A 24,712-nucleotide genomic window follows, 5' to 3' on the forward strand; every position below is an offset into this window, starting at 1 on the left:
TGCCAGGGAATTCCCTCAATTCTTTCTTATTAAGCTCTGAAACAGCTTCAAAATCTCCTTTTGGGTGTGAGTGCACGACAGGGTACAATTCCATGAGTTCTGACAGTTGTAAACACCCGTAAAACCATCACTACAATTAAAATACAGAATATTTCCATCACCTTCAGAAGATTCCTCACATCTCTTTGCACTCCATCTCTCTGCCTTTGGCCCTAGCCAACGACTGATCTGATTCCTTGGAAAAGACCCTGATGTTGGGAAAGACTGAAGGCAGGAGGAGAAGGGGATGACAGATAATGAGATGGCTGGATGGCATTACCGACTCGATGGCATGAGTTTGAGCAAGCTCCAGGAGTTGGTGATAGACAGGAACGCCTGGCATGCTGAGTCCATGGGGTCGTAAAGAGTCAGACATGACTGAGCGACTGAACTGAACTGATCTGTATGATGTTTCTGTCATTACATATAAGTTTGCTTTTCTGAAAGCTTATGTAAATGGAATTATACAATATATTCTCTTTTGTATGTGGGTCCTTTTATTTAGCATAATGATTATGAGACTCATCCATAATGCACATGTCACACCCTCATTTTACTCAGGCGGAAAAAGACTAGAATGAATCAGTGAGTTGCCCAAATTTTAACATAGCTCTCAAGGAACAGTTCTCAGATTCAAACTTAGGTCTTCTCATGGCTAGTCCCAGGTTCTTTGCACTATTCCATGCTGCCTCCATCAAAAGCAGCTGCAAAGACAGCTCACTGCCAGCTCCCCTAAGAGGCCCACTATGTACCCTGCTCAGCAGAATGGCTGCCTCCTGCAGATCTGTGCTGCAGCATGGTATCTCTCACAGCTGCCTCCACCAGGAGAATGTCCTGCAAATCAATAAAACCCAGTGGAGGTCAGATGGGCAGATTTTTACATGAGGGCCCACTCACGTTCAATGCCACAAGTATGCAGTGCTCCTTTGTGACAAACCCAGAGAATGCTAGGTCTCAGCTGTTGGGGTAACAATCAGAAATAGAGTCTTGGAAGAAATCCAGTTGGCAGAAATTCAAATTTTCTTATCCTGGTGGCAGAGAAAATAAACTGGAAGGGGAATTCATGCAACTTTATACATAATTAAGGAAGCTGATTCACATTCCAGGATGTGGATAAGATCCAACTATTTAACATGTCCCCTCAAACTTTTCATTCATCTATCTAAACTATGTAACTCTACCCACCTAAACTGCCTGAAACTGAACTTGGAATCAGATAACTCTCAGTCATTTAGCTGTGTAACCTTGGGCAAAATCACTTAGTTTCTCTGAGTTTCATTTCCCCCTCTCAAAGGATGTGATAAAATATTTATGTAAAACTAACTTGAAAATTTTAAAGTACTCCATAAAAATGGAGCCATGCTCTTACTCAGCACTGGGTCACTGTACCTGGCTTGTAAGAAGTGTTGACTTAGCAGAAACAAAGACATCATATTAAAGAACTATTTTTAGAACATTTTTAGAACTATTAAAAGATGGTTTCTATTATTTGATTTATAAAAAGTTGAATATGTAAGAGAATCAAAAGGTAAGAGATTAGAGATACGAAAGTAGAGGAATTACACTTGCAAAATACACTAATTAATAGTAGTACTATGTGTAGGCTTCTACTAACTTAGTATTATTTCATTGCTAACAACTGTACAAATACTTGCCTCTCCTTCATGGACAGGTGGATTCTTTACCACTGCGCCAGCAAGGAAGTCCAAACACCTAGTTACTATATATTATATAGACATATTAGATGATGCTACATATCAAAATACTAAGGTATAATTTATGTATAACAAACTAGACCAATTTTAGTACAGTTTCATAAGTTCTGACAAATACATACTCATGTAACCACTATATCAATCAAAATACCAATACAACCAAGACAGTTCCATCAAGAGAATTCCCAGTGCCCCCTTGGGAGTTGATCCTCTCCTCCACCCATGGTCCCAGCTAATCTTTGATTTGTTTTCTGTCACTACAGCGAGTGTATTTTCTGCAATTTTTCATAAAATAAAATCATATAGTGTCATTGTTAGTTTAAATCTATTTAATATACACAGATTGAAATTTGGAGGATTTTTCCTTTCTTAGGCCTTTGGGAAAAAGTTAAAATGATTATACTATTTTTCATAGCTTTTTTCACTGACCTAAATGACATCTACTAATAAGGAAAAATTTTCTTAAATCAGTCTAATTTAACAGAAAAATGAATAGTGAAACAAATTTGAAGAAAATATCACATTCTACTGCTGCTTGACTGTATAAATGTCAATTCAAAAATCTCAATTTTCTTTTTTTGAAAAAAGTATTTATTTATTTGGCTGCACCAGGTCTTAGTTGCAGCACATGGGATCTTCGCTGTACCACGTGGGATCTAGTTCCCTGAGCAGGGATCAAACCCAGGGCCCCTGCACTGGGAGCCCAGAGTCTTAGCCACTGAACCACCAGGGAAGTCCCTTAAGACTATTCAATATTTCCAATAAGTTTTTGCTCACTACAAAAGTAGACAATCTAAATCTACGGTCTATATATTCCTGGTCAATCAGAAAAACTGGGGGAAAATTGCCCAAGTTCTAAAACAGCCAAGCTATTTTCAGTTTCTCAAATTCATGGCCATTTCAAATACTTAAACTATCAAAGAGAAAAAGGAAAAAAAAGGGTCAATACACCCCCGTCAGTTCAGTCGCTCAGTCGTGTCTGACTCTTTGTGACCCCGTGAATCGCAGCACGCCAGGCCTCCCGGAGTTCACCTTAGTAACTTTATTGAGATATAATTCACATACCATAAAACTCACCCATTTAAAGTGTATGATTCAATAGTTTTTAGTACGTTCACAGAGTTGTAGCAACCATCACCACAATTTAATTTTAGAACATTTTTACCACTCCAAAAAGAAACCCGGTATCATTAAATTTTAGATGTTACACTAGCATCTAAAAGAGAAAAGCATTTCTCCTAAAACATTTATGTCTATAATTAACAAAAACAAAATTAACCACGGAAGAAATCAAGAAAATGTATTGAAAGTTTCTGTGGAGATTTAGGCTGTGGTCAAGAGCTGTTAAGAATGTACAGGCTGAGTTATTTTTTAGACTCTTGTAGCCCAGAATGAAAATCTCAAGAGCTTTGGTTGAATAAATTAGAAGAACATACTGAACATGTTCCAGGTGGGTGTTTATGTCCATAGTTTTTAAGAAGTAATTCAATATAAGCCTAATAATGCATAAACTAAAGCCAGTTTCATTTTATTAAGAATATTAGGAACTCTACCCTCACTAATTTTAAATAAATCACCCTGTTTAAAACAGAAAATCTGATTCATTTGTCCATGTATTTCATAGTATCAAATAATCTTTGTTATTTTTATATTAAACTAAATAATTCTTTAAAGGGGTATTTATTTTTGTTATAAACAATACAATGAAGAGGAAAGTAAAATATGGTTTGGGGTAACTTTTATGGTAGAAAAAACAAAAGTTGGTAACATTTATGTGTCACAGCCTTTGAAATATTCAAAGTTATTTCAGAAATAACTCATGTTCTCAAGTTTAAAAAAATTCACTCCATTCAACAACAAAATTTCAAATTATTTATGCTGAGCAACCCCAGAAACAATTAAAAGTTCACAAATGCTAGAAATAACCAGATCATTTTTGAGGTAATTAAAAACACACACACAGTAAACAGAACTTAAATATAATTAATCCTAGATCAAACCTGACAAACACAACTTACAAAGCTCTTTAAAAGACCATTAAATTTTAAAATAAATATTCTGAATGGAAAAGCCTTTTAAGGGCACTTTTAGGAAGTTATTTATAATGCAACTGTAAAAGAGTAATATTTACTTCTAAATATGATTCAATTATGTTAGAGGAAACATTTTTAATGAAACGGCAGAGAACATAAGGCTTTCCAGAAAGAGAAAATAAGGGGCAGTGAGGCAGGTTATCTTCACTAAGGGGAAAAATGTGTGGCAGAATAGAAAACAAATTAAAGAAGGGAGATTTATGGAGAACATTCAGAACAAAGGATTATGGGGGTAAAGAACACTGAAAACCAGTGTGGTGTTATCTTACAAAGTTGAGTGTTTATACAGCCTACAACCAAGCAACTCAACTCTTAGGTATAATCCTTAGAAAAACCCATGCACGGGAGCTTCACGAGGCACACACAGAAAATGTTCAGAGCAGCACTGTTCACAAAAGCCAAAAACAAAATAACCTGAACACCCACTGGCAGGAGGATAAACAAACTTGGGTATATTCAAACAATGGAACATTATACAGTAGTGGTAAGAGAACAAACTATACTGAACAACTTACCAAATCTCAGAAACATCATGAGGAAAAAAACAAATCCCAAAAAACAATGTCCCTTTTCCTAAGGCTTCAAAAGCAAGCAAATCCACTGCATTATTTAGGCATCAAAATAGAAAATGTAGGATAAAGGTTATTTCTGATGGAAGAGCAAGAAAATGGTGAACAGGAAGAGAATACAGGATATTATCTGCTAGGTCTTAGGTATTTATTCATTTTGTATTATGCTTTGTAACTTACATATATATGCTTCATAATACCCTTTGGAGTGTATCACATAATATTTATATTAAGATAAACGGGGAAAAAAGAATCCTACAGCTTTCCCGTCAACAGCGATCATCCCGTCTATAGCTGATCTAGGGCATCAGAGGATGAGATGGCTAGACGGTATCACCAATGCAATGGATGTGAACTTGGGCAAACTTTGGGAGATGGTTGAAGGACATGGAGGCCTGGTGTGCTGCAGCCCATGGGGTTGCAAAGAGCTGGACATGACTGGGCTATAATACTAGGCCCATGAAGGATTTCCTCACACCTTGTAGTCTGGCTTGAATGTTTAAAATTTTTTTAATTGCAATATGTAAAAAGCAGGAACAATTAAAATTAAGTAACGGCTGTACTCTTTTAGAAGGACATATACTACCCTATACACCATAGTCCCTCTGCTCCCCATTCCTTTATACCTACCAACTTTATTCATTTCCATTAATTGGTTAGCCCTGTGTACATCAGAGTTTGAGAACTAGGATCTGCTTCAACACCTTCATTTTACGTGGTATCTGAGGCTCTGAATGATTAAGTGACTTGCCTAAGGTCACACAGCTTTGATAGGCTAAACCTCAGTGGTCTTTTCAAACACCTTACTATTTTCCACTTTCTACTTACTGAGTTATATACGTTTTAAATGAATATACTGATTCTGAAAGTAAGGGACTACATAGGCAGGTCAGCAGGCATAAGAACATACTATATGCTCTCATTAATATAGAAGCGATGTGAAATATTATACAAGGACTAAAATAGCTTCTGACTGCCAAGAAGTATTTCTTTATCTGAGTTCCCCTAAATTGTGACAATAGCCACTTAAAAAATACATATCTATATAACAACTATATTGAGATATAATTCATATACCATACAGCTCACCCATTTAAAGTTTCAAAGCCTTTAAGTATATGTCTTTTTAGTATGTGTAGTACTAAACCACCCATCCATCTGGCCCTAGGTAATAATGACCACTTCTTTCCCTGGTGGCTCAGAGGTTAAAGCGTCTGCCTCCAATGCGGGAGACCCAGGTTCGATCCCTGGGTCGGGAAGATCCCCTGGAGAAGGAAATGGTAACCCACTCCAGTATTCTTGCCTGGAGAATCCCATGGATGGAGAAGCCTGGTAGGCTACAGTCCACGAGGTCGCAGAGTCGGCCACGACTGAGCGACTTCACTTCACTTCACTTAAAAAACAAAGGCACACAGTACTGTTAGTAACTGCGTACAATACAAATCCAATATTCTCCATGAAACTGCGTTAAGACGTTTGTGTACCCTACAATAGGCATAAGATCCCTAATTAAGAACACAAGAATTCAATACTGCCAGTGGGAGGTTAAAAGGTGGATAATAGAGTATATACTCTTCCTCCAACAAGGGAATTAAGTTATTTCAAGCTCCAGATATTGTTCTATCTACAGACCATTGGTCTTAAGAAAGGGATACTAGACACCTGCTTAAAACAACAGCTGCAAAGGGATAAGAATATGATTCCTAATGTAATTCTTAAGGCTAGATGTGAATTTTGGGATACAAATCATATGAGTTATACCCAAAAGTACTTTGTGAAAGATTATTTTTGCAACTGAAAAAAAAAGTTTCAAGGTTTATGGTTAAGTAGCTAATGCTTTGCAATTACTGCAATTTCATTCAAGAGCCCCACTATGACACTTTAAAATTTCTAAGTTTGGTGCAAAGCATGGAAGCAATCACCTAAAAATAAGCATAACAAAACTGTTGGACTCAGTTATTTTAAAACAGTGCAAGTACTGCTCTAAATATAGAGGTTTAATTTTGAAAGAATTCCCCACAACAGGTGGTAACCAATATTGGGTTTAAACTTGGTGTTTTATTTTTTAAATCTTGGTCTAATCCAACTGTGGTGGTGCTAGTGGTAAAAAGCTTACCTGCCAATGCAGGAGATGTAAGAACATGGATTTGATCTTTGGGTTGGGAAGATGCCTGGAGGAGGGCATGGCAACCCACTCCAGTATTCAAGCCTGGAGAATCCCATGGACAGAGAAGCCTGGTGGGCTACAAATGGGGTTGCATAGAGTCGGACACCACTGAAGCAACGGCACACGTGTACAATCCAATTGTAGATGTTGGTCACTTTCAGATTTGTTGCCATTTTGCAGTTATAAAATACTTATCATAAAATACATCTCACATGGTTAATAGCTATTACTATATAGTTACATTTTTATTGTTACATAACTTTATATAATACAGTTATGGTTTTCTATAATGATATTGTTGTAGAAAAAATAACTATTACAGTTTTTATAAATTATGAAGATGATAAGAGATTCTTTTATTCAGGGTTATACTCTTTTGGGAACTGTTACCACAATGGCACCAGAAATTATTTCTAAAGGAATGATGCTGAGAAAACAAAGAACAACTAAAACAATTCCATTCACTGGGATCTGATGCTGGGAAAGACTAAGGCAGGAGGAGAAGGGGACGACAGTATGAGATGGCTGGATGGCATCACTGACTCAATGGACATAAGTCCGAGTAAACTCCGGGAGTTGGTGATGGACAGGGAGGCCTGGTATGCTGCAGTCCATGGGGTCTCAAAAGAGTCGGACACAACTGAGCAATTGTACTGAACTGAATTAATTATGCTACCTGATTAATCTTCCAAGACTTTTTGTGAGAGATGGCAATTATCATCACCTCGCTTTATATAAATGAAACCAACGCATAGATAATTTATTAAAAACAGCTATATGAATTTGTTTTGTCAGCAGATACCTGTATGTTGGCTACACAATTCTATACCACTAGTTCTAACCAATCAAATCTCAACATAAGCAGGTAATTTAAAAGACTACAATAGACACACTACTGCTCCTCATTGTGAAATCTCTACTAGTTGTTTTGGCCTGGATATCGTGCAATATTATTAACCAGCTACTTTCAGAATTTCAGTGTAACTTTATCTCACCTCACAATAAAACTAACCATCTTACAGATATCTTTTCCTCCAACCTGCAGCAAAAATATGCAGGTATCACCATCAAAATGTCCTCAAAAGTGAACATCCAAACTATTCGTCAATAACCGAACTCTATTAACTCCCCACGACATCTGTTCCTCCATTTCTCTGTGCCTTGGAGAAGTGGGGGCTGGGGTGAGGTGAGTGACAAAAGGTCTATCCAGACACTCAGAGCTAAACTGGGAAGCATCTTTAGACTCCCTCCCCTTTAATCCCAAACCTAATCAAAAGGTCCAGTCAATTTAATCTCCTAAGTATCTGTCACATCTCCCCTTAGATATCCTCATTCCTATTACCACAGAAATGGTTCGGCCTCAGATGGTGGTTCACCTAGATCATCACATGCCTCTTAATTGCTCTCCTCACCTCCAGTTTTGCCCCCTCCAAGCCACTGACTGCACTAGAGAACCAGATCATTATTTTGAAAGCACAGTTATGACCATGCTGCTCCCTTATTTAAAACCTTTCAGTGGCATCCTGTCACCTATCTAAAGGCCAAATCCAAGTTCCTTAGCATGTCCTACAAAGCTTCTCATGCTGGGAAAGACTGAGGGCAGATGGAGAAGGGGGCAACAGAGGATGAAATGGTTCGATGGCATCACTGACTCAGTGGACATGAGTTTGAGCAAGCTGATAGAACAAGACAGGGAAGCCTGGTGTGCAGCAGTCCAGGGGACCGCAGAGTCAGACACAACAACAAAGTTCTACAGTCTAGCCCGTTCCTCTCCCACCTCACTCCTTAGTTCCGTCAACTTCTTAGACTGTTATCTCTGCATTTGTTCACACTGTACTCTTAAATGGCCTCCTCTGACTCTCACGGAACCTCACTTTAACTTTCTCTTACCCACTGATTAAAACACAAATGAGTTTTTTCTGGTCTCCCCAGATGCGATTGGATTTCCCTTCTATGTTCATATCATACTTTTTGCATATTTCTATTATTGCAGCTACGTTCTAATTATCTATGAGTATGCCTATTTCCTTCACTAGAAGATCATTTTGTGGTCAAGGAATGTGTCTTATTAATCTTTTTATCCCTAGAACCTAAAGAGTCCTGGGAATAATAAACATTCAATAATTATTCAATGCATAAATATCCCTACACTATTTTTAAAACTATAAAAAAGCATTTGATACCATTTGCAGTCACAGGTAATAGAAACTTTTATATCAGGCATAGTTTGATTACTTAGGAAAACTATAGCAGAGTTGGCAGTGCCTTGACTCACTGCTTCTGAGCAAGAAAATGAAAGAAGGTCCTATCACACAAACAAATTGCTATGGACAAAGCTATGGTTACAGTAAGAAAAACCTTTCATCTAGTCACCTGCAGCTAAACAGGCAAAAAATGATATGGACTTCGAAGAGATTTTTGCTTTTGTGAGGATTAACTGGGATAATGTAATAAAGTGCTAAATAAGCAATCAAATAACATAAGCACTCAAAAAAATAAAAACAAACAAAGAGTAAGAATAGAAGATATACATTGGTCTCTGCCTTGAGATCCTGTCACAGAGCTCCTAAAACCTTGTAACTTCCCAAGTGATAACAGCACTAGGAGTATCTCTTAGTGGCAACTCTGGGTCAGCTCCTAGATGGAAAGACTAAACCACAAAGAGAAGCTTAGAATTTTCAGCCACTACCTCCTAGTCTCCAGAGACAGGGGAAGGGCTGGCAATGGAGTTAATAACTGATCATGTCTGTATGATGAAGCCTCCGTGAAAATCCCCAAAGTACAGGGTTCAGAGAGTTTTTGGGTTGGTGTTTTCACCCATACTGAGAGGGTGACATACCCCAAATCCACAGGCACAGAAGCTCCTGCACTTGAAACCTTCCCAAGACCACGTCCTGTCTACCTCTTCATCTGACTGTTATCTGAATCTTTACCATATCCTTTAATATACTGGTAAACATCAGCATTTTTCTGAGTTCTGGGAGCTGCTGTAGCAAATTAATTGAACCTGAGGAGGGGGCTTGGGAACTTCCAATTCATAGTCAAATCTGACAGAAGTTGTGGGTATCTGAGGACTTACTACTTGTAACTGGTATCTGAAGTGGTATGGGAGCAGTCTTGGGGGCTAAGCCCTTAACCTCTAGGATCTGACACTACCTCCAGGTAAACAGTGCTGGATTGAGGTAAACTGTAGAACACCCAGCTGGTGTCATGGAGAATTGTTTTGGCGGGGAGGGGGAACCCTGACACGTGTGGTTTTTCCCTACACGGGAAAAAAGACACACTGGTGGAAAACTGAATTTTTCCAATATGAATGGTACCTATTAGTTTATGCTTATGGAAAAGTCTTCTTGTTTAATAGGATGATAAACATCAAAGTCCTTGAGACATCATCTTGGGAAGTATATAATGATTACAACACTCAAAGTACAAGTAGAAATCCATCACTCATTTAACAATATCTGTTGATGACCTACTCTGAACAAATTATAAATAGGTTTGCTGAACCAGTGCAGGAAACTGGATTAATTTATCAATTAAAGCAAACAGATCTGAGAAGAATATTTCAACTCACTTTACAAACAACAAAACTGGAGCCCAGAGGAAAAAACTGCTGTTCCTCCTCAATTGGAAGATGAGAGAACCATACCCTAGTTTGCCCCAAGGCCATACTATGAATAGTTAAAGATTTTCATTTACAACAGAAACCAAAAGTTTTTAATGAAGTGGTATGTGGGTAGTACATTACTGTACTATGCTAAGAAAAATATAATATTTATATAAAGCCCTTGATACAGTGCTTTTCACATGGTAAATGCTCAATAATGGCAGCTATTACCTCCAGCTGTATGGTCTCTGGAAGGCTGAGTGCGTGATATCTACCTGGCAACAACTGCTTGACTAAATTGATAATAGAGCCACAGGACTTCTAATCTAATTTAACCTTTTGATTTTCCAGATAGAAAAAGAGAAATCTCAAAGAGCTAAATGACCCGCAAAGCCAGCCATAGTGAGTGAGTTAGAGCCAAGACCAAACCCTGAATCCCCAGTCGGGCTTCCATTACATGTCACAGGTCTGTGACTTAGCTATAAGGTTTTATTCAAACTGTCATAGGAAAGTAATTAAGAACAGAGCTGCTATACCTAACTTTTTTCAATCTTTTTATTAAAGTCAGCATTGAGCTATGATTTTGATATAAGAATCAGCAAAGCATAATGGCAACACATAGTCTTATGAGTTAAAAACGAAACAACAGTCTTGGTAATGCAATTCTATCAGGGACACCTGATAAATGGAAAGGCTACCAGAGCAGCTGTTACATGTGCTGAAGGAGACTAAAAGCAGAGTACAAATACAAAAGAGAAAAGGATTTAAATAAAACGTTTTCCAAAACAAACTGAAAATGTGACAATAGCTGTGGGTCACTAAGAAACTGAGATTATGTCTCTTGGCATATAGCAACAACAGAATGGTTTGTTTTAAGCAACACTAACAGAAAGTTCAATAAAAAACACTGGGAGACCAAGACTAAAAGCCACAAGGTAGGAAGAGTTCCAGTAAACAACCAAAACGCTCTCCATTTCACACAGAGTGGAAAGATCAACCGTGAACTTTCAGGTCCTTGTGCATTGAGATTAGAATGCCCTCCTAGTTCTATAAAAATTAATCTCTGTATGGGAGGAAAAACGGGGCAGGGCATAGAGAGAAATTCAATCTATTTGTGGTGACTTAAATTCAACTCAACAAATATTTCCTAAAAATCTACTATGTGTGAAATATGCAAGATGCTTGCCTTGCCTTGCCTCAGAGACTTCAGAATTACATGGGAGAAGGGAGAAGAACCGGGTTCACGGAAGTACACAAATAACCCAAGGCAGAACAGAAGCGCTCTGAGAGAGGTTCCAGTCAGGGCTATGAGACTCAGAAAAGGTTTCACAGAAGAAGCGGGGAAGTAGAGTAGGCGAGTGGGTGAATGGCCGACCGGGAGACGTCAACTCCCGGTTTCCTTTACAACTGCCCGCCTCTTCACGCGCTAGGCGGGCGCCCGGCTCACCCTCTCCGGCGGGGGCAGGCACTAAGGCTCTCGACCAGGCCAACCCGCCTTGATTCTCTTCCGCATTTCTCACCTCGGAGGCTTCCAAACTCCTCCTCGGTCAACCTTGTCTGAAGACTGAAGACAACGCTGAGAGGAGAGAGCCCCAAGGCGGGCGACCGGAGCCCTCTCTGGTCACAAGCTGGAGCCTGAGGCCAGGCCTCATCCCCATGGCAACGTCGCCAAGCGCCGGTTCGAACGCCCGCGCCGACGCCCGCGCTCCGGCAGTCCCACACCGTTCACCAATGAGCATCGAGGGAACTCGTGGACATGAACCGCCTTCTCTTCTAGAAGGCCAATCAGGAGCCCGATGAAACAGTGGGCGTAACTCTCAATTTCCGTCCTTCAACCAATCGGTCCACTGAAATGAAAATCTCGCGATGTTCTAAGTGAGAGAAACGCACCTTTGAGGCGGGTCCAGGATCCTTCCGCCCCGAGCTGTTGGTCTCCCAAAGCGCAACCCAGCTCTTGGGATTGGTCGACGGACTGCCAGTTTTCGCCGAGGTCCGCCTTTTGCCTCCTTCTACTTGTGGTGAGTAGCCTTACAGAGGGATTAGTGGGTTTAGTTCTCCGCGGAGAAACTGAGGCTCGAAGCAATGAGAGTCTGCAGCTGACTAACCTCCGGTCGCTGTAGGGTCAGGAGTGAACTTGCCCTTCTCCAGCTGGCTGTGGGGCGCGGGCAGGCCAGACTCCAGCCGCTGCAGAGAGAAGGCAGGGGCCCTCTGGGGACCCCGCGAGCCTTGTTTGTCCCCAGACGAGTGGTGATCGGGGAGGTCGTCGGAAACCCAGAGTACCGGGTGTGGGGCCCAGCGACCCGAGCGCCATACCTTCCCTTCCTTGGGCCTCAGTTTTAACTTTGTTATTACTATTTAAACCCTGCCTACTTTCCAAGAGAGGTTTTATATTTTCTAATTACTTCCTTTATTGAATGGATACTATCGTGACAGTTACAACAGAAGTAAAGAAAGTCACAGGAGAGTCCTACTACCTAAAAACTTTTTTTCTTGGGGCCTAGTTTGGACCTTATGTATCTATTATATCTCTTAAGGGGGAAAATAAATAAATATATGAATGACATTAAATAAGTTGAATGCAATCAAATAGCCAAATGTAGCTGGTGTACAGTCCAGGATGAGAGCACTGATGTTAGGGGTCGGGCAGATCTGCTTTTGAGTCTCTACCCAGACTCATCTCTGAGCTGTAATTTTCTTTTTCCTCTTCTGAAAACGGGGAGTAATGCCTCATGGGGTTGTTGTGAAAATTAAGTGAAATAATGAAGGTAAAGCACTTGGCAAAATGCCTGACAAGTAGTAACTCTTCCGAAAGTGGTAGCTATTATCTTCATACTAGAAATAAGAAAATATATTAGCCAATGGAATCAGTAGATGTACTGTAATTGAGTGCCCAATTTAGTTCAAAACTTGTCAGTTAAATAAATAATGATTAAGGAAACAATCCATTCTTCAAAAGAGTGAAATTTCTTCCTAGTAGCTATATTAAAATATCTTGTGGGGCTGTCAGGGATGTACATGGTGTGATGAACAGTGTGTTCACAGACAGTTTTGCAGAAAATATGAAAAGTAATTTTTTTATTCAACTGTTAATGAAAGCTAAGAGCATGCCATTAAAACATAACAGAGAAGCTTTCTGATGATGTTTTATACAGGGGTTAAGTATGACATATATTTAGTACTTTTGATATGTCAGACCCTACATATACATTATTTATTTTAATCTACAACAACTGTTAATAGTAGGTTGGTATTTCCTTATTTGGAAAATGAGGCGTAGAGAAGTGTGTTGCTCAAAATAACATGCTGTTGAATTAGGGAGCTAAGTCTCACTGCAAAGCCAGCCATACTTTTCTGTGTTGTGCGTTCTGTTTTTGATTGAGAAAGGATGAAAATACTTGGAATACAAGCAGTCTTTACTGTCTGAGCTGCCAGGGAAGCCTTCCAGGTGATGCTGATGGTAAAGAACTCTCCTGCCAATGCAGGAGACATAAGAGAAAGGGGTTCAATCCCAGGATTGGGAAGATCCCCTGGAGGAGGAAATAACAATCCACTCCAGTATTCTTGCCTGCAGAATCCCATGGACAGAGGAGCCTGGAGAGCTACAGTCCATAGGGTCACAAAGAGTCAGACACGACTGAAGCGACTTAGCAAGCAAGCAAACTCCTAGTCATCCTTTAAAAACCTTATGGAGTACCCCTTGACCTAAAGATAATCATTCTTTGCTGTCTTTACATCTCACACATACCTTTGTGATGCACAAAACACATCTGGTGACTTGTCTGTTTAAATATCTTCCACTTTCACTAGTATTCAGCTTCCTGTCTACTCTTCAGTCCTGCCACACTGCTTGTCGAATGGGACACACTCAACAGACATTAGATGAGAGAATGAATCCTTTCAGGCTGTAGTGTTAGAATTCCCCATGTTTGCTTTCCAGAATTGTACAGCAGATGGCACTAATAGGCCACTTAACAGTTCTCCTTCACCAGAAATGATTTTTGTCCGAACGTTGTCTGACTTTGACTTCATCCTTGAAGCCAGTATTCATGTCATTACAGGTGAAATCTCCCATTTCCTCCCTCAGCCAAACAGCAAAGATAGCAAGATGACTCAGCAGCTTAGTCTCTGAAACAGTGGCAGATGTCCAGGTAAAGGTGAGGTTGAAGGAACATTTTCTTTGTCTCAACTCATCAGTTTCTGGTAGTTGGGGGTTTTTCTTTTCTTTCTTTTTTAGTTTTATCTTTTTGTTGATGTTATTGCTTTATTCAAGGATGGGAGCCTTATTTCTGTTCACTTCTTCTAAAGGGAAGAAGGGACTAGGAGAATTGGAGAAGAGACCATTATGATGTGGGATGTGAAGAGAAGCTGAGCAGTCACATAGCTAGCTGCTTGTAGGCAGGCAGAGTTGACCTTCTTCCTCATAGTGGAGTAGCCTGGGCAAATTTCCTGGACACTAGTGCCCCAAGTTAGTTACTTGTGTGCTTGTCCAAGGCTGGCATCAAGCTTGTCCCCAATACTTGGTGCTTGAGAACCCTCAGGCTACTGGGTATGGTTTTGAACGTGTGGTTATAGGCTCCAGCTTCCCAGGAAAAAAAAAAAGCAGAGGCATAAAAAACCTTTATCAGAGAGACAAAGTTTAGGGGCATCAGACTACACTTTACCCCTCCAGGGTTGTCTTTGGGCAACAGGATCTTCATCTATGTCAGCCTCCAACTAAAACTTCTGTGAATAGGATTCCAGTTAGACATCTTTAAAATCCTCCATATGAATGTAGATCAAAGTGTGGGAATTTTGGGACTGGAAGCGATTTAATAAATCATTTTCGTATCCTCTCTCAGGGCCACTTGTGCCCTAAGCCCTGCTCTTTCGCGGTAAGCAAAGTTGTATAATGGAAAAAAATACAAACTTTGGAGTTAGACTTGATTCCCTGGTATCTCTGATGGTCAAGATTCTGCCTGCAATGCAAGAGACCCAAGTTAGATCCCTGAGTTGGGAAGATCCCCTGGAGAAGGGAATGGGTACCCACTCCAGTATTCTTGCCTGGAGAATTCTGTGGACAGAGGAGCGTGGAGGGCTACAGTCCATGAGGTTGCAAAGAGTCAGATACCACTGAGTGACTAATACTTTCACTTTTCACTTTTACTTAGATTCAAATCTCAGCATTCACAGACCAGTTATGCGTTTGGGGAAGTATTTTAAACATTTTGAATCTGAATTTCCTTATCTTAAACTGGAGGTAACAATGCTTATTGTGAAGAGTTGTCTTGAGCATTATAAAAGATAAAAAACCTTGCATGGGGTAGATTCTTAATTGATAACATGGTGGGATGAAATACTGTTTCTGCTAGAGGGATTTTAGACTATGAGGAACAGGTTGCAGGAGGATTCGGAGAGCTCTTTCTAAAGGTATATTTGTGACGGCTCCTGTGGTTGAGCTGTGCTTGCAATAGCACTCTGATTAATTTGATGAAAATATTGGACCACAACACATCAGTATAGACATTTACCTGTGAATTATTTTTTGGCACCTAAGTCCTCAACCTCCTAGGTGGTGAGGGAATTGTATCTACAGAGAAAGCCAAGAGCGCTTTTCCTTAGCTTCTGGAACCTTCTGATGACATTGAGGGGGTTTTGTTCAGGGTTTTTTAAACCACCTAAGGCACTTTGCCACTTTGCTGAAGTGTGAATTGCCTGCTGTCAGCCTGGAGTTCTCACCTCCGCAATCTGGCTGCAGGCATATTTGCATATTAGATGGTGTGTTCTTTAACCCCCTGAGGTTTGAATCCACTCAGAGTTTGTGTGCCGGGTGAGTATGTGTATGTGTATCTGTAAGAGAGTGAGAGAGAGAGAGAGGAAGAAAGAAATCTGGATACTTTAAAACCCCAGGACAGTTTCAGCTCCATGGTCTCCAGAAAAACAGAAAACCTCCAACAATAGCTCCATTGACTTTTATGTAAATGGCACTCTTCAGGAAAACACTGGGCTATTTCCCAAAGTCCCAGAATATAACCTGAGCATTTGTTTGAGTGGGAGGTGGGGAGACAGTTCTGTGGAGTCGATGAACATCTGTTGAGAGCTGCTGTGCGGGGTCCCAGGAGACAGCTCACAGTCTGGCTCTTACCTGCCAGAGGTGCAGAGATTTACCACACTAGGTGTATGTGCGTGTGATGGCTTTGTACCATGTCCATGTAGCTAAGCTGGAACTGAGTTTCCCAGGAGTCCCTTCCTGTATAGTTCCAGGTTAGGGCTGACCTCAGGAGAATTTTGTGCAAGATTTGGAAGGCTGAAGTGAAGTAGCAGCCAGTCCACTGTGAAGAACAGAGCAGGATCCTGGGCATGGTGGCAGGACATACCTCTGGACACTCTGATCTGCTGGCTCACTTTAGGGTGCAGGACAGCACCCAGGCCCGCAGCTCCCCAACTCCTGCTGCATCGCCTCCTTCAGCTGTTCTGAGTCCCGGGTTGGGTGTACGCTCAGCTCTGTGGCAAAGGGCTCCAGCTTCTGCAAGTCACCCGAGTCATTGAGCTTGGAGACAGTGGACAGAAGTCGATTTGTTCTCACAGGTTCCAGTTTTCCTTGCTGTCTTCCACTTCACAGTCAGCTTTCCTTTCCAACTTCTGGCATCACCAGCTTACAGAGACTTCAGGCCTAACACCAGATGCGGAGGTGACAGAGGTACATGGGTTTCTCCGTCAACTTCTTGATTGGACAAGGTCTATTCCCTACCCTGAATTCTTATAGTATTCTGTTTCTCTTATCAAACATGACAGTAGTAGATTATTCAGGCCGTGTTAAAGGCCCAGAAGATGGAGGGATTAGAAGCCAGAAGGCTTCACAGAAGAGGTGACATCTGAGTTGTTGCTGAAATGATAAGGAGATAGTTGCATGGATGGGGAAGGAAGGAGAAATTGTAGAGTTCAGCTGGCTCAAGCCAAGTGATTGGAGGGTGAACAGGGTACCTTTCTGTCCTCTCTGGGTACAGAGCACAGGTAGAAAGTGAACATCTGTCTGATCCTGGCTCTTGATCCTAGCTCTTCTGGTCTGGCTGTTAGCTGTGGTCACCACTGAATACAGGTATCTATTGAGATACAGTTTTCCTAGGGTGCACCCTTGTCACTAACCTAAGCCTCCTCCCCATAGGACAGTACTGGCCTGCTGCCCTCTCCCCAGTGGTGCCACATGGCCACTGCAGGCTTGTCTCTCTTGGCCCCCATGGAGGCATCTTTGTTTTCTCACGCAGTGTTGGTGACAGCAGTGGTGTGAAATCATGCCCAGGGGCTTCCTGTCCTAGGCAGGGCACTGTGCCCTCTAGCCTTGGATCCCTAAGCTTGTCCCAGCACCCATCTCATGGGACTCTACTTGAAGCAGGGGCAAGGTACCCTACACCTGTAACTTGCTGATGCTTTCTGAGCATCACGATGGGAAGGCCTGGGATCAGGTACCTATTCTTACCTAAACCTGTAACCAGTAATTTGAAATCTTTCTTCACTAGTTCTTTGGTGACAGGGTTCCTTCTGGCTTCCAGAATAAAGTCCTCAGCATGTATTTATTCCCTTGGAGACCAGGGAGCAGAACACCACATTTAATAAAAGCCCTGATACTGGTTTATATATGAATTTTAAACTCAGAAGGATCCACACTTTACATACTGTTATGGGCCACTCTTTTTGTACTTAGTGTGTCTGAAAATCTTTACAAGCAGCACATTTGTCTCTACCTCATTTTTTAAAAAACACATTTTAATTCTTATTTATTTTGGCTGCATTGGGTCTTCATTGTGGTTCAGGGGTTCTCTTGTTAAGGAGCACAGACTCCACTGAGCTCAGGCCTAGTGGTCATGGCACATGCACTTGGTTGCCCCATAGCACATGGGATCTTAGTTTCCCAACCAGGGATTGAACCCTGCCTTGGAAGGCAGATTCTTAACCACTGGACCACCAGGGAAGCTCATCTTGACTGAGCAGCACCAAGGGGCCCATGGAGATCATCAGCTCCTATTCCAGCCACTCCTCTCAGCGTCAGTTGTGGCACCCAGGAGCACCAGCTTCTTCTCTGGCACTGGAATCCTGCAGATGAGGCCCTGCAGCTCGGGCCTCTCCCTGCCTGGGCCAGTCTCTCAGACCTCAACTGCACTTTAGGCCCCTGGTTTTCTTTCAGTTCTGCCATCTCACCTGGGAACCTTTGTCCGTGCCGTTCCCTCCACCTGGAACACACTTTCCTCCTTCCCTTGCCGGTTTACCTTTTACTCATCCTTTACTTCTCTGCTCAAATACGTTTCTTTCAGGAAGCATTCCTTATTGCTTCTCGGCCTTTTGGCTAAGATCAAGTGTAGGAAGCATACCTTGATCCCTCAGGCAAGGTCAAGTTTCCAATCATACATTTTCCCTTTGGAACACAGAGCTTATTGACAAATGTTTTAAAATTTGCTTAACTATTTGTTTAAAGTCTTCGTCTCCTACTAGACTATAAACTATATTCTATATTCATGCGAGGGCAAAGGCCAAGCATAGTATGTGCTCCATAAATATTTGCTGCAGGAACAAATGCCACAAGTTTTTCTTTAGCAGAGCCTTACTGAAAGGATCTTCCATGTTTTTTGTTTTTTGGTGTGTCTGTGTGTGTGTGTGTTTGGCTGCACGCATGGCATGCAGGATCTTAGTTCCACACCCCCTGCAGTGGAATCTCAGAGTCTTAAAGGCTGGACCACCAGGGAAGTCCCTCCTGTCTTTTGTTGTTGACATTTTTTCCTGCAGTGGAAAGAAGACTAAATGGAAAAGACTAAAAAAGTCTGTTGTTATTGTATGGCTGATTATAAAGTTAATGTTCTCTGTAAATTTCCAAATAATATAGATATATATGGAGCAGAAAATGAAAGTTTCCCCGTAATCTCATCCTCCAGAAAACAGTATTAATGATGTGTATCCTCTTCCAGTCATTTTTCTGTGCATATTGAAGTCTACTGAGTGCTTATTAATCAGCAGGCACTGTTCTAAACCATTTGACAAAGTTAAGTCATGTAATCCTCACAGCAACCCTTTATAGGAGAGCTATCATTATCCTGTCTTAAGCTGAGGAAACTGAGCTTTAGGAGCTCATCACATGGTGAATGAGTGGCAGAGCCCAAACTTGAACCCAGACTCCAGGTTCATACTCTTGACCACTCTGCTAGTTCGCCTCTGATGGGATGGGAAGGAGACTTTCTACCATGGCTGCCCCTTTATATTTTGAATTTTGGACCATGTGAATGTATCACATTCCAAAACATAAAAGACTGAAAAAAATCAGTAACAAATTTTTAGAACACTAAGCCACCATTCCTAAGTGACTCTTCTAAGCCATCAGAAACCACATTGTTTCCCAGAGAACGCTAATCAATACTCTGTGATGGCCTATATGGGAAAGAATCTAAAATGGAGTGGGTATAGGTATAATGATTCATTCTGCTGTACAGCAGAAACTAACCAACATTGTAAATCAACTATACCCCAAAATAAATAAATGATAGAAGTTAAAAAATACAAAGAAACCATACTTTGGGGTCTCTTTGCTCCAGAGTCTCAAGCTGGAGGCTGAGGGAAATGGGATTGTGGATTTGATGATGACATTGTACTGCATCTCTCCCATTCCCAGCATCTCTCCAGTTTTGCTGAGTTTGCACCTGAGGATCTCCCATCTCTACATACACACATGGGCCCTGCTCCAGCAGGGAGACCCGGAAGAACTGGGACAGATCCACACTACCAGCTAGAGGCCGGGGGCTGCAGTTAGACACAAAGGCCTGTCTCTGACTCCTGGCTTCCCCGCATTGGTCCTCAGCATGTAGGTGATGAGGTCACTGTTAGCTGGTCTGTGTGACTCCCCAGCACCAGAGTGCTGCCCCGCTCCGGCCTCCTCAGCATGGATCTTCCTGTTTTGTGTAACTTGGCACATCTTTGTTATGCCTTCAGATAGACCATGGCCCTGAGAGCATGTGGCTTGATCATCTTCCGAAGACGCCTCATCCCCAAGGTGGACAACACTGCCATTGAGTTTCTACTGCTACAAGCATCAGATGGCATTCATCACTGGACTCCTCCCAAAGGTGAGAGGCCAGGGGGTGGGCTGTGGGGAAATGCCAAGTGCTGTTCAGAAATCCACGCTGCCAGGCACCCTACAGCACTTGCTTCCCAGTGATTGTGTAGCAGGAGGTGGGTGTGTGGGCAGAAACTCTTGGCCCTTCCTGCATACGAGGTCTACATGCCAGGCCAGGAGAACCGAAATAGAACTCTGACTGAATACCAGGTTTTCTTGTATCAGTCACCAGAGCGTCAGCCTCTCCAGTGAATGGTGGGGAAGGAGAAGAGGCACTGGGCTGCAGCTGGGGACCCTGGGGCCAGGTCATTACTGGGCTACAGGTTAAGAGTGAACAGCCCCCAGACAGAAGGGAGCAGAGACTTTAAGGGAAAGTAAGGTGGGGGAGAGGTGAACAAGGCTCCTCCAGGGTTGGAGGAGGGCTTCTCTGGTAGCTCAGATGGTAAAGAATCTGCCTGCAGTTTGAGAGACCTGGGTTCAAACCCTGGGTTGGGAAAATCCCCTGGAGAAGGGAATGACTACCCACTCTAGTATTCTTGCCTGGAGAATTCCATAGACAGAGAAGCCTGGCGGGCTGTAGTCCATGGGGTCATCAGAGTCGGATGCGACTGAGCGACTAACATCTTAGGGTTGGAGAACAAGGAAGTAGGAACAGGAAAAACAGTTGGCACATTTGAGTTCCACTGAGGAGAAACAAAGTGAAAAAAAAAAAGAGGTGTCACCAATACTATGAATAGGAATATTCACACTTGCCTCCTGATCACCTGAGTCACACTGCATGGTGCCTCTCGATGAAAGATTTCAAAGGAAATCTCTGAATTTTCCCTGCCTTAGGCGAGGGAGAAGTTACCATCTTAGCACTGATGGGCAGAATGCTGAATAGATGCTGTTGGGTGGGGTGTGCTCAGAGGTTCACACACAGTTCTGAGGGAAGGTCAGGCATCTCGAATCAGCGTCACCTCTCTGCCCACCAGCATCCCTCCCACCTGCCTTCCCTGATGCAGTACCTGCCTGGCTTTGTGTCCACGGCTATATGAGGTGCTTCCAGAGAAAATTCCCCAGCAGCCATGGACAGAAATGGAATTTTAAGTCCAGACTCCTGGTTGCTTTCTGTGGGAGCTATGCAGCAGCAGCTGACTGGGGCGCTGCTCTGGGGACCCCCGGGATGGAGGAGAGTAGGATGTAGCCCTGTCTTTGAGCTAAGAAGAGAACAGCTAAGAATTCCTGCTTCCCAGGAGCTCCCGAACCTGGAGGCCCCCAGCAACTTGTTAAAGCCATGTGTTGATCGAAGCTGCCAGACCCCTCTCAGGCCTTCTTGGCCCCCTTGGGCAAGCTGAGAATTTGCAGGGAGGGCCTTGAGGCAAAGCCGAGGGCTGCTCCCAGTCTGCAGAGCTTCAAGTTCTCTTACAACAGTTTCTTGGCAGTTGTCTGCTTGGGTTTGGGCCTTGCCAACAAATTTTCTTAGAACTGGCTCTCGGCTTGTCCTTAGTCTAAGTTCCCATCAGGACTTTCCCTATGAAACTAGAATCTGGCCTTACTCAGAAAGATGAAAACAATTTGGAAGAGCCTTGATAGCTACTTGGAAACAGCTGTGGGTGCCTTGGTATAGGGTTTAGAGCCTGACCATTGGCCCTGGGACTTCGGGCACCAACTGCAGACGGTGTTAAGTCCTCACTGTGGGCTATAAGCGAAGAACTCCCTCTTCAGCCAGCTCCCACCTGGCAAGAAAGGACCACCCTTCCTTGGGAAGGTCACGTTAAGGTCTCCCAGGGAAGGGTTTCCCTGAGAACATGGGATGAAGAGAGCTCCAGAGAAAAATAGAGCAGAGGTCTGGGGGAGGCCAACTTCCACATCGAGGAGCAGCATTCTAGACCAGACTTGCCAAATATATGGTTTGTTTCACTCTCTGTAGCAAAGATGGGGTGGGGAAGGGGCTTGCCCAGACACCACAGAGCCAGACCCTACGTGTCCTGTACCCTATTCTCTGCCAGTTTAGGATATTGCTAAAGCCTAGCAACACCTAGAAAAGTCACCACAGACCCAGCTTTAAATCATCTGACCTGGAAAATCTAGCTTTGTTGACGATTATATTTGCTTCCTCTTCTTTTTTCCTCACCAGGCCATGTGGAACCAGGAGAAAGTGACTTGGAAACAGCCCTTCGGGAGACCCAGGAGGAAGCAGGCATAGAAGCAGGCCAGCTGACCATCATTGAGGGCTTCAGAAGGGAGCTCAGTTACGTAGCCAGAGAGAAGCCTAAAATCGTCATCTACTGGCTGGCGGAGGTAAAGGACTGCGATGTGGAGGTCCGCCTCTCCCGCGAGCACCAAGCCTACCGCTGGCTGGAGCTGGAGGATGCCTGCCAGTTGGCTCAGTTTGAGGAGATGAAGGCTGCACTCCAAGAAGGACACCAGTTTCTCTGCTCCACAGCGACCTGAACTGACCAGAGTCGGGCCTTTTGCCTCAGTAGGATCCTTTCAGGGCCTTCTGAGATGAACTGCCTTCACTTCACTTCACTTCCTTGGTCTTTGGCTCATTATAGCAGAGAGCAGAGAGGCTAGTAAAATCAGTTGAGGACTCTCAGAGGAGAGCAAGCAAGAATCTCAGCTAGGTGGAAAGGAAGGGAAAGGAGGAGTTTAAAAAAAAAAAAAAAAGCCCAGGTCCAGTGAGTACCTCCTTATACTTTATGAATAAAGTTTATGAATAAACTTCAAGCAGCTTCTCTCTCCCTCTAACCTGCTGTATTTATTTCATGGACTCTTGCCCGGGGCATAGGGGTGCGGTGGAGAAAAACTAGAGTGGATCAGGGCTCCAGCCTTAGCTGGAGGGAACCCTGGGACCAACCACTGTACCCCAGAAAAGCTGAGGAATCAGGGAGACCCAACATGACCAGGGCAGCTCTTCTGTCCCTGGACCTCCAAGCACTCTCACCCCACCCCACCAACGTGCCCGATTTGTTGTGGCTTTTATCAGAACGGACAAATAAGTGAGTGGGACTGGAGCGTAGGAATTGGGTCTGCCCGCCATATCCACAGATGCCGAGGACCCACAGTGGGACTCGATCATCTGCGGAGTTTGGTATCCACAGCGGGTCCCCCAGTCCTCCGCAGATAACGGAGTACGATTCTACTCACTAATGTATCTTTTCCTGGCACCAGGGACACATGTAGCAGGTGCTCAGTATTTCCTAAAATAGAGACCGAGACACAACAGGGACAGGAGGGTCAGGCAGCCCTGGGCCACCAGGTCAAAGACACACACACTCCAGCCTCCCAGCCCAGTCCTGACTCCCACAGTCAGTGTGGTGTCAGTGTGACTGAGGTCACTGGCGAGGAGCAGGCCTGAGCCTGGGGCCTCTGCTGGGCCACCTGCAGCCCTGTCATTCCCCTGTGCCATCCTCGCCTGCTGTGGCCTTCACCTTTAGCAGGCCTTGCTTGTTGGCGTTCCTCTCTTCCTACCTACTCCCTTTCTCCACAACTCTGCTGGAAGATCCAGAGGCGCAAGAGGTAGGCCCTGGCCCTCTTTCCCCTTGCTACTAGGGATCACAGAACGCAGGGAAGGTGTTAGATCCTACAGCCCTTCCAGGAGCTGTTAGCAGCTGGGTTCATGTGGATTTCATTAGGGAGTTGTTGCCCAATGAAGTGCGGAAGATTGGCTGGGAAGGGGCATTGGCAAAGGTCAACCTGGATTACCAGGGTCAAGAACAGGCACCCCCAGACGAAATAGAGAAGTCGCCTGGGTCTCTGACAGGCTTCCAGATGTTTTCAGTCACCGTTTCTCCGTGCAGACAGGGCAGAAGTACTAGTGAACAGGATCTTGGAGCCCTGCCAGGGGCCTGAACGGTTTTGTTCCTCACCCCTCTGAACGGCACTCCCTGAAGGAGGCCTGCTGCAGGAAGTTTTTTGAGCTTAGTGTTCTCTTTCCAGGCCAGCAGGGACCACATCCTACTGATTTAATAAATGCCTGCTGGGCAGTGGTGCCAAACCACAGACTGGCTGCCTCCTAATGAGGGCTGGCCAGCCCTGTGCTCTCAGCATGGGAGTCTGAGGGAGTCTGTGGAATCTCAAAATGCTCAGCACTTGTACACCAGAGTTCGAAGGGACCTGGAAAATGACCTGATTCTGCTGCTCATTTTTTTTTTTTTAAGCTGGGAATATTGAGGCTTAAGGAGGTAGATGGCCCTGGCAATTGTCTATATGTGAGGTCCTTCGAGAATTAGGTGCCCTAGGGGACTCTTATTTTAGAATATCTTGTGTAGCTTTGGAGTCATTCTTCTAGGCCTTACAGTGTTTTCCATTAAAACACAGGTACTTTGGAGAAGGGGGGTGAATAAATTGCATTCAGCTGCTTACTTTGTGGGACGAATTGACAGGTGTGACTGGGGCATGTTAATGGGCAGTGGATGAGGGAGGGTGAGAGCAGAGCTGAGATTGGGATCTAACAGGTGAGTGG

General features: G+C 43.3%; 2 protein-coding genes and 2 non-coding genes across 7 annotated transcripts in view; 3 read left to right on the forward strand and 1 right to left on the reverse strand.

The window, feature by feature from the left end:
- KIF24 (kinesin family member 24) overlaps window positions 1-11,833 on the reverse strand; it is a 72,306-nt gene extending 60,473 nt beyond the window's left edge. For all 3 annotated transcript variants that reach the window (XM_061425954.1, XM_061425955.1, XM_061425953.1), the window contains exon 1: window positions 11,711-11,833. The gene's annotated coding sequence lies outside the window, so the exon portion shown is untranslated. The remainder of the gene's footprint in view (window positions 1-11,710) is intronic.
- On the forward strand, window positions 5,604-5,675 carry TRNAW-CCA (transfer RNA tryptophan (anticodon CCA)). The gene has a single exon. It is a non-coding gene; the product is annotated as a tRNA-Trp (tRNA).
- Window positions 11,834-12,119: 286 nt separating the features above from the next.
- On the forward strand, window positions 12,120-22,974 carry NUDT2 (nudix hydrolase 2). 2 transcript variants are annotated; one of them, XM_061425981.1, is made up of 3 exons: window positions 12,120-12,208; window positions 20,139-20,272; window positions 22,382-22,974. In XM_061425981.1, the coding sequence occupies exons 2-3, from the start codon at window positions 20,146-20,148 to the stop codon at window positions 22,696-22,698; spliced, it is 444 nt and encodes a 147-aa protein (XP_061281965.1). In that variant the 5' UTR covers window positions 12,120-12,208; window positions 20,139-20,145; the 3' UTR covers window positions 22,699-22,974. The 2 variants fall into 2 exon arrangements, with proteins under 2 accessions (XP_061281965.1, XP_061281966.1); XM_061425982.1 differs by having other exon boundaries at window positions 20,139-20,245.
- On the forward strand, window positions 18,488-18,670 carry LOC133253564 (U2 spliceosomal RNA). Its single transcript, XR_009738344.1, has one exon. It is a non-coding gene; the product is annotated as a U2 spliceosomal RNA (small nuclear RNA).
- Window positions 22,975-24,712: the final 1,738 nt, after the last annotated feature.

This window comes from Bos javanicus, chromosome 8 (genome assembly GCF_032452875.1).
Source record: "Bos javanicus breed banteng chromosome 8, ARS-OSU_banteng_1.0, whole genome shotgun sequence".
NCBI classification, from domain to species: Eukaryota; Metazoa; Chordata; class Mammalia; order Artiodactyla; family Bovidae; genus Bos; species Bos javanicus.

Excerpts from the sequence above, each read along its gene's own strand:
- NUDT2 (XM_061425981.1), top strand. The coding sequence starts at position 20,146 with ATGGCCCTGAGAGCATGTGGCTTGATCATCTTCCGAAGACGCCTCATC. Across the intron at positions 20,273-22,381 it reads TCACTGGACTCCTCCCAAAG|GCCATGTGGAACCAGGAGAA; the intron begins GTGAGAGGCCAG and ends TTTCCTCACCAG.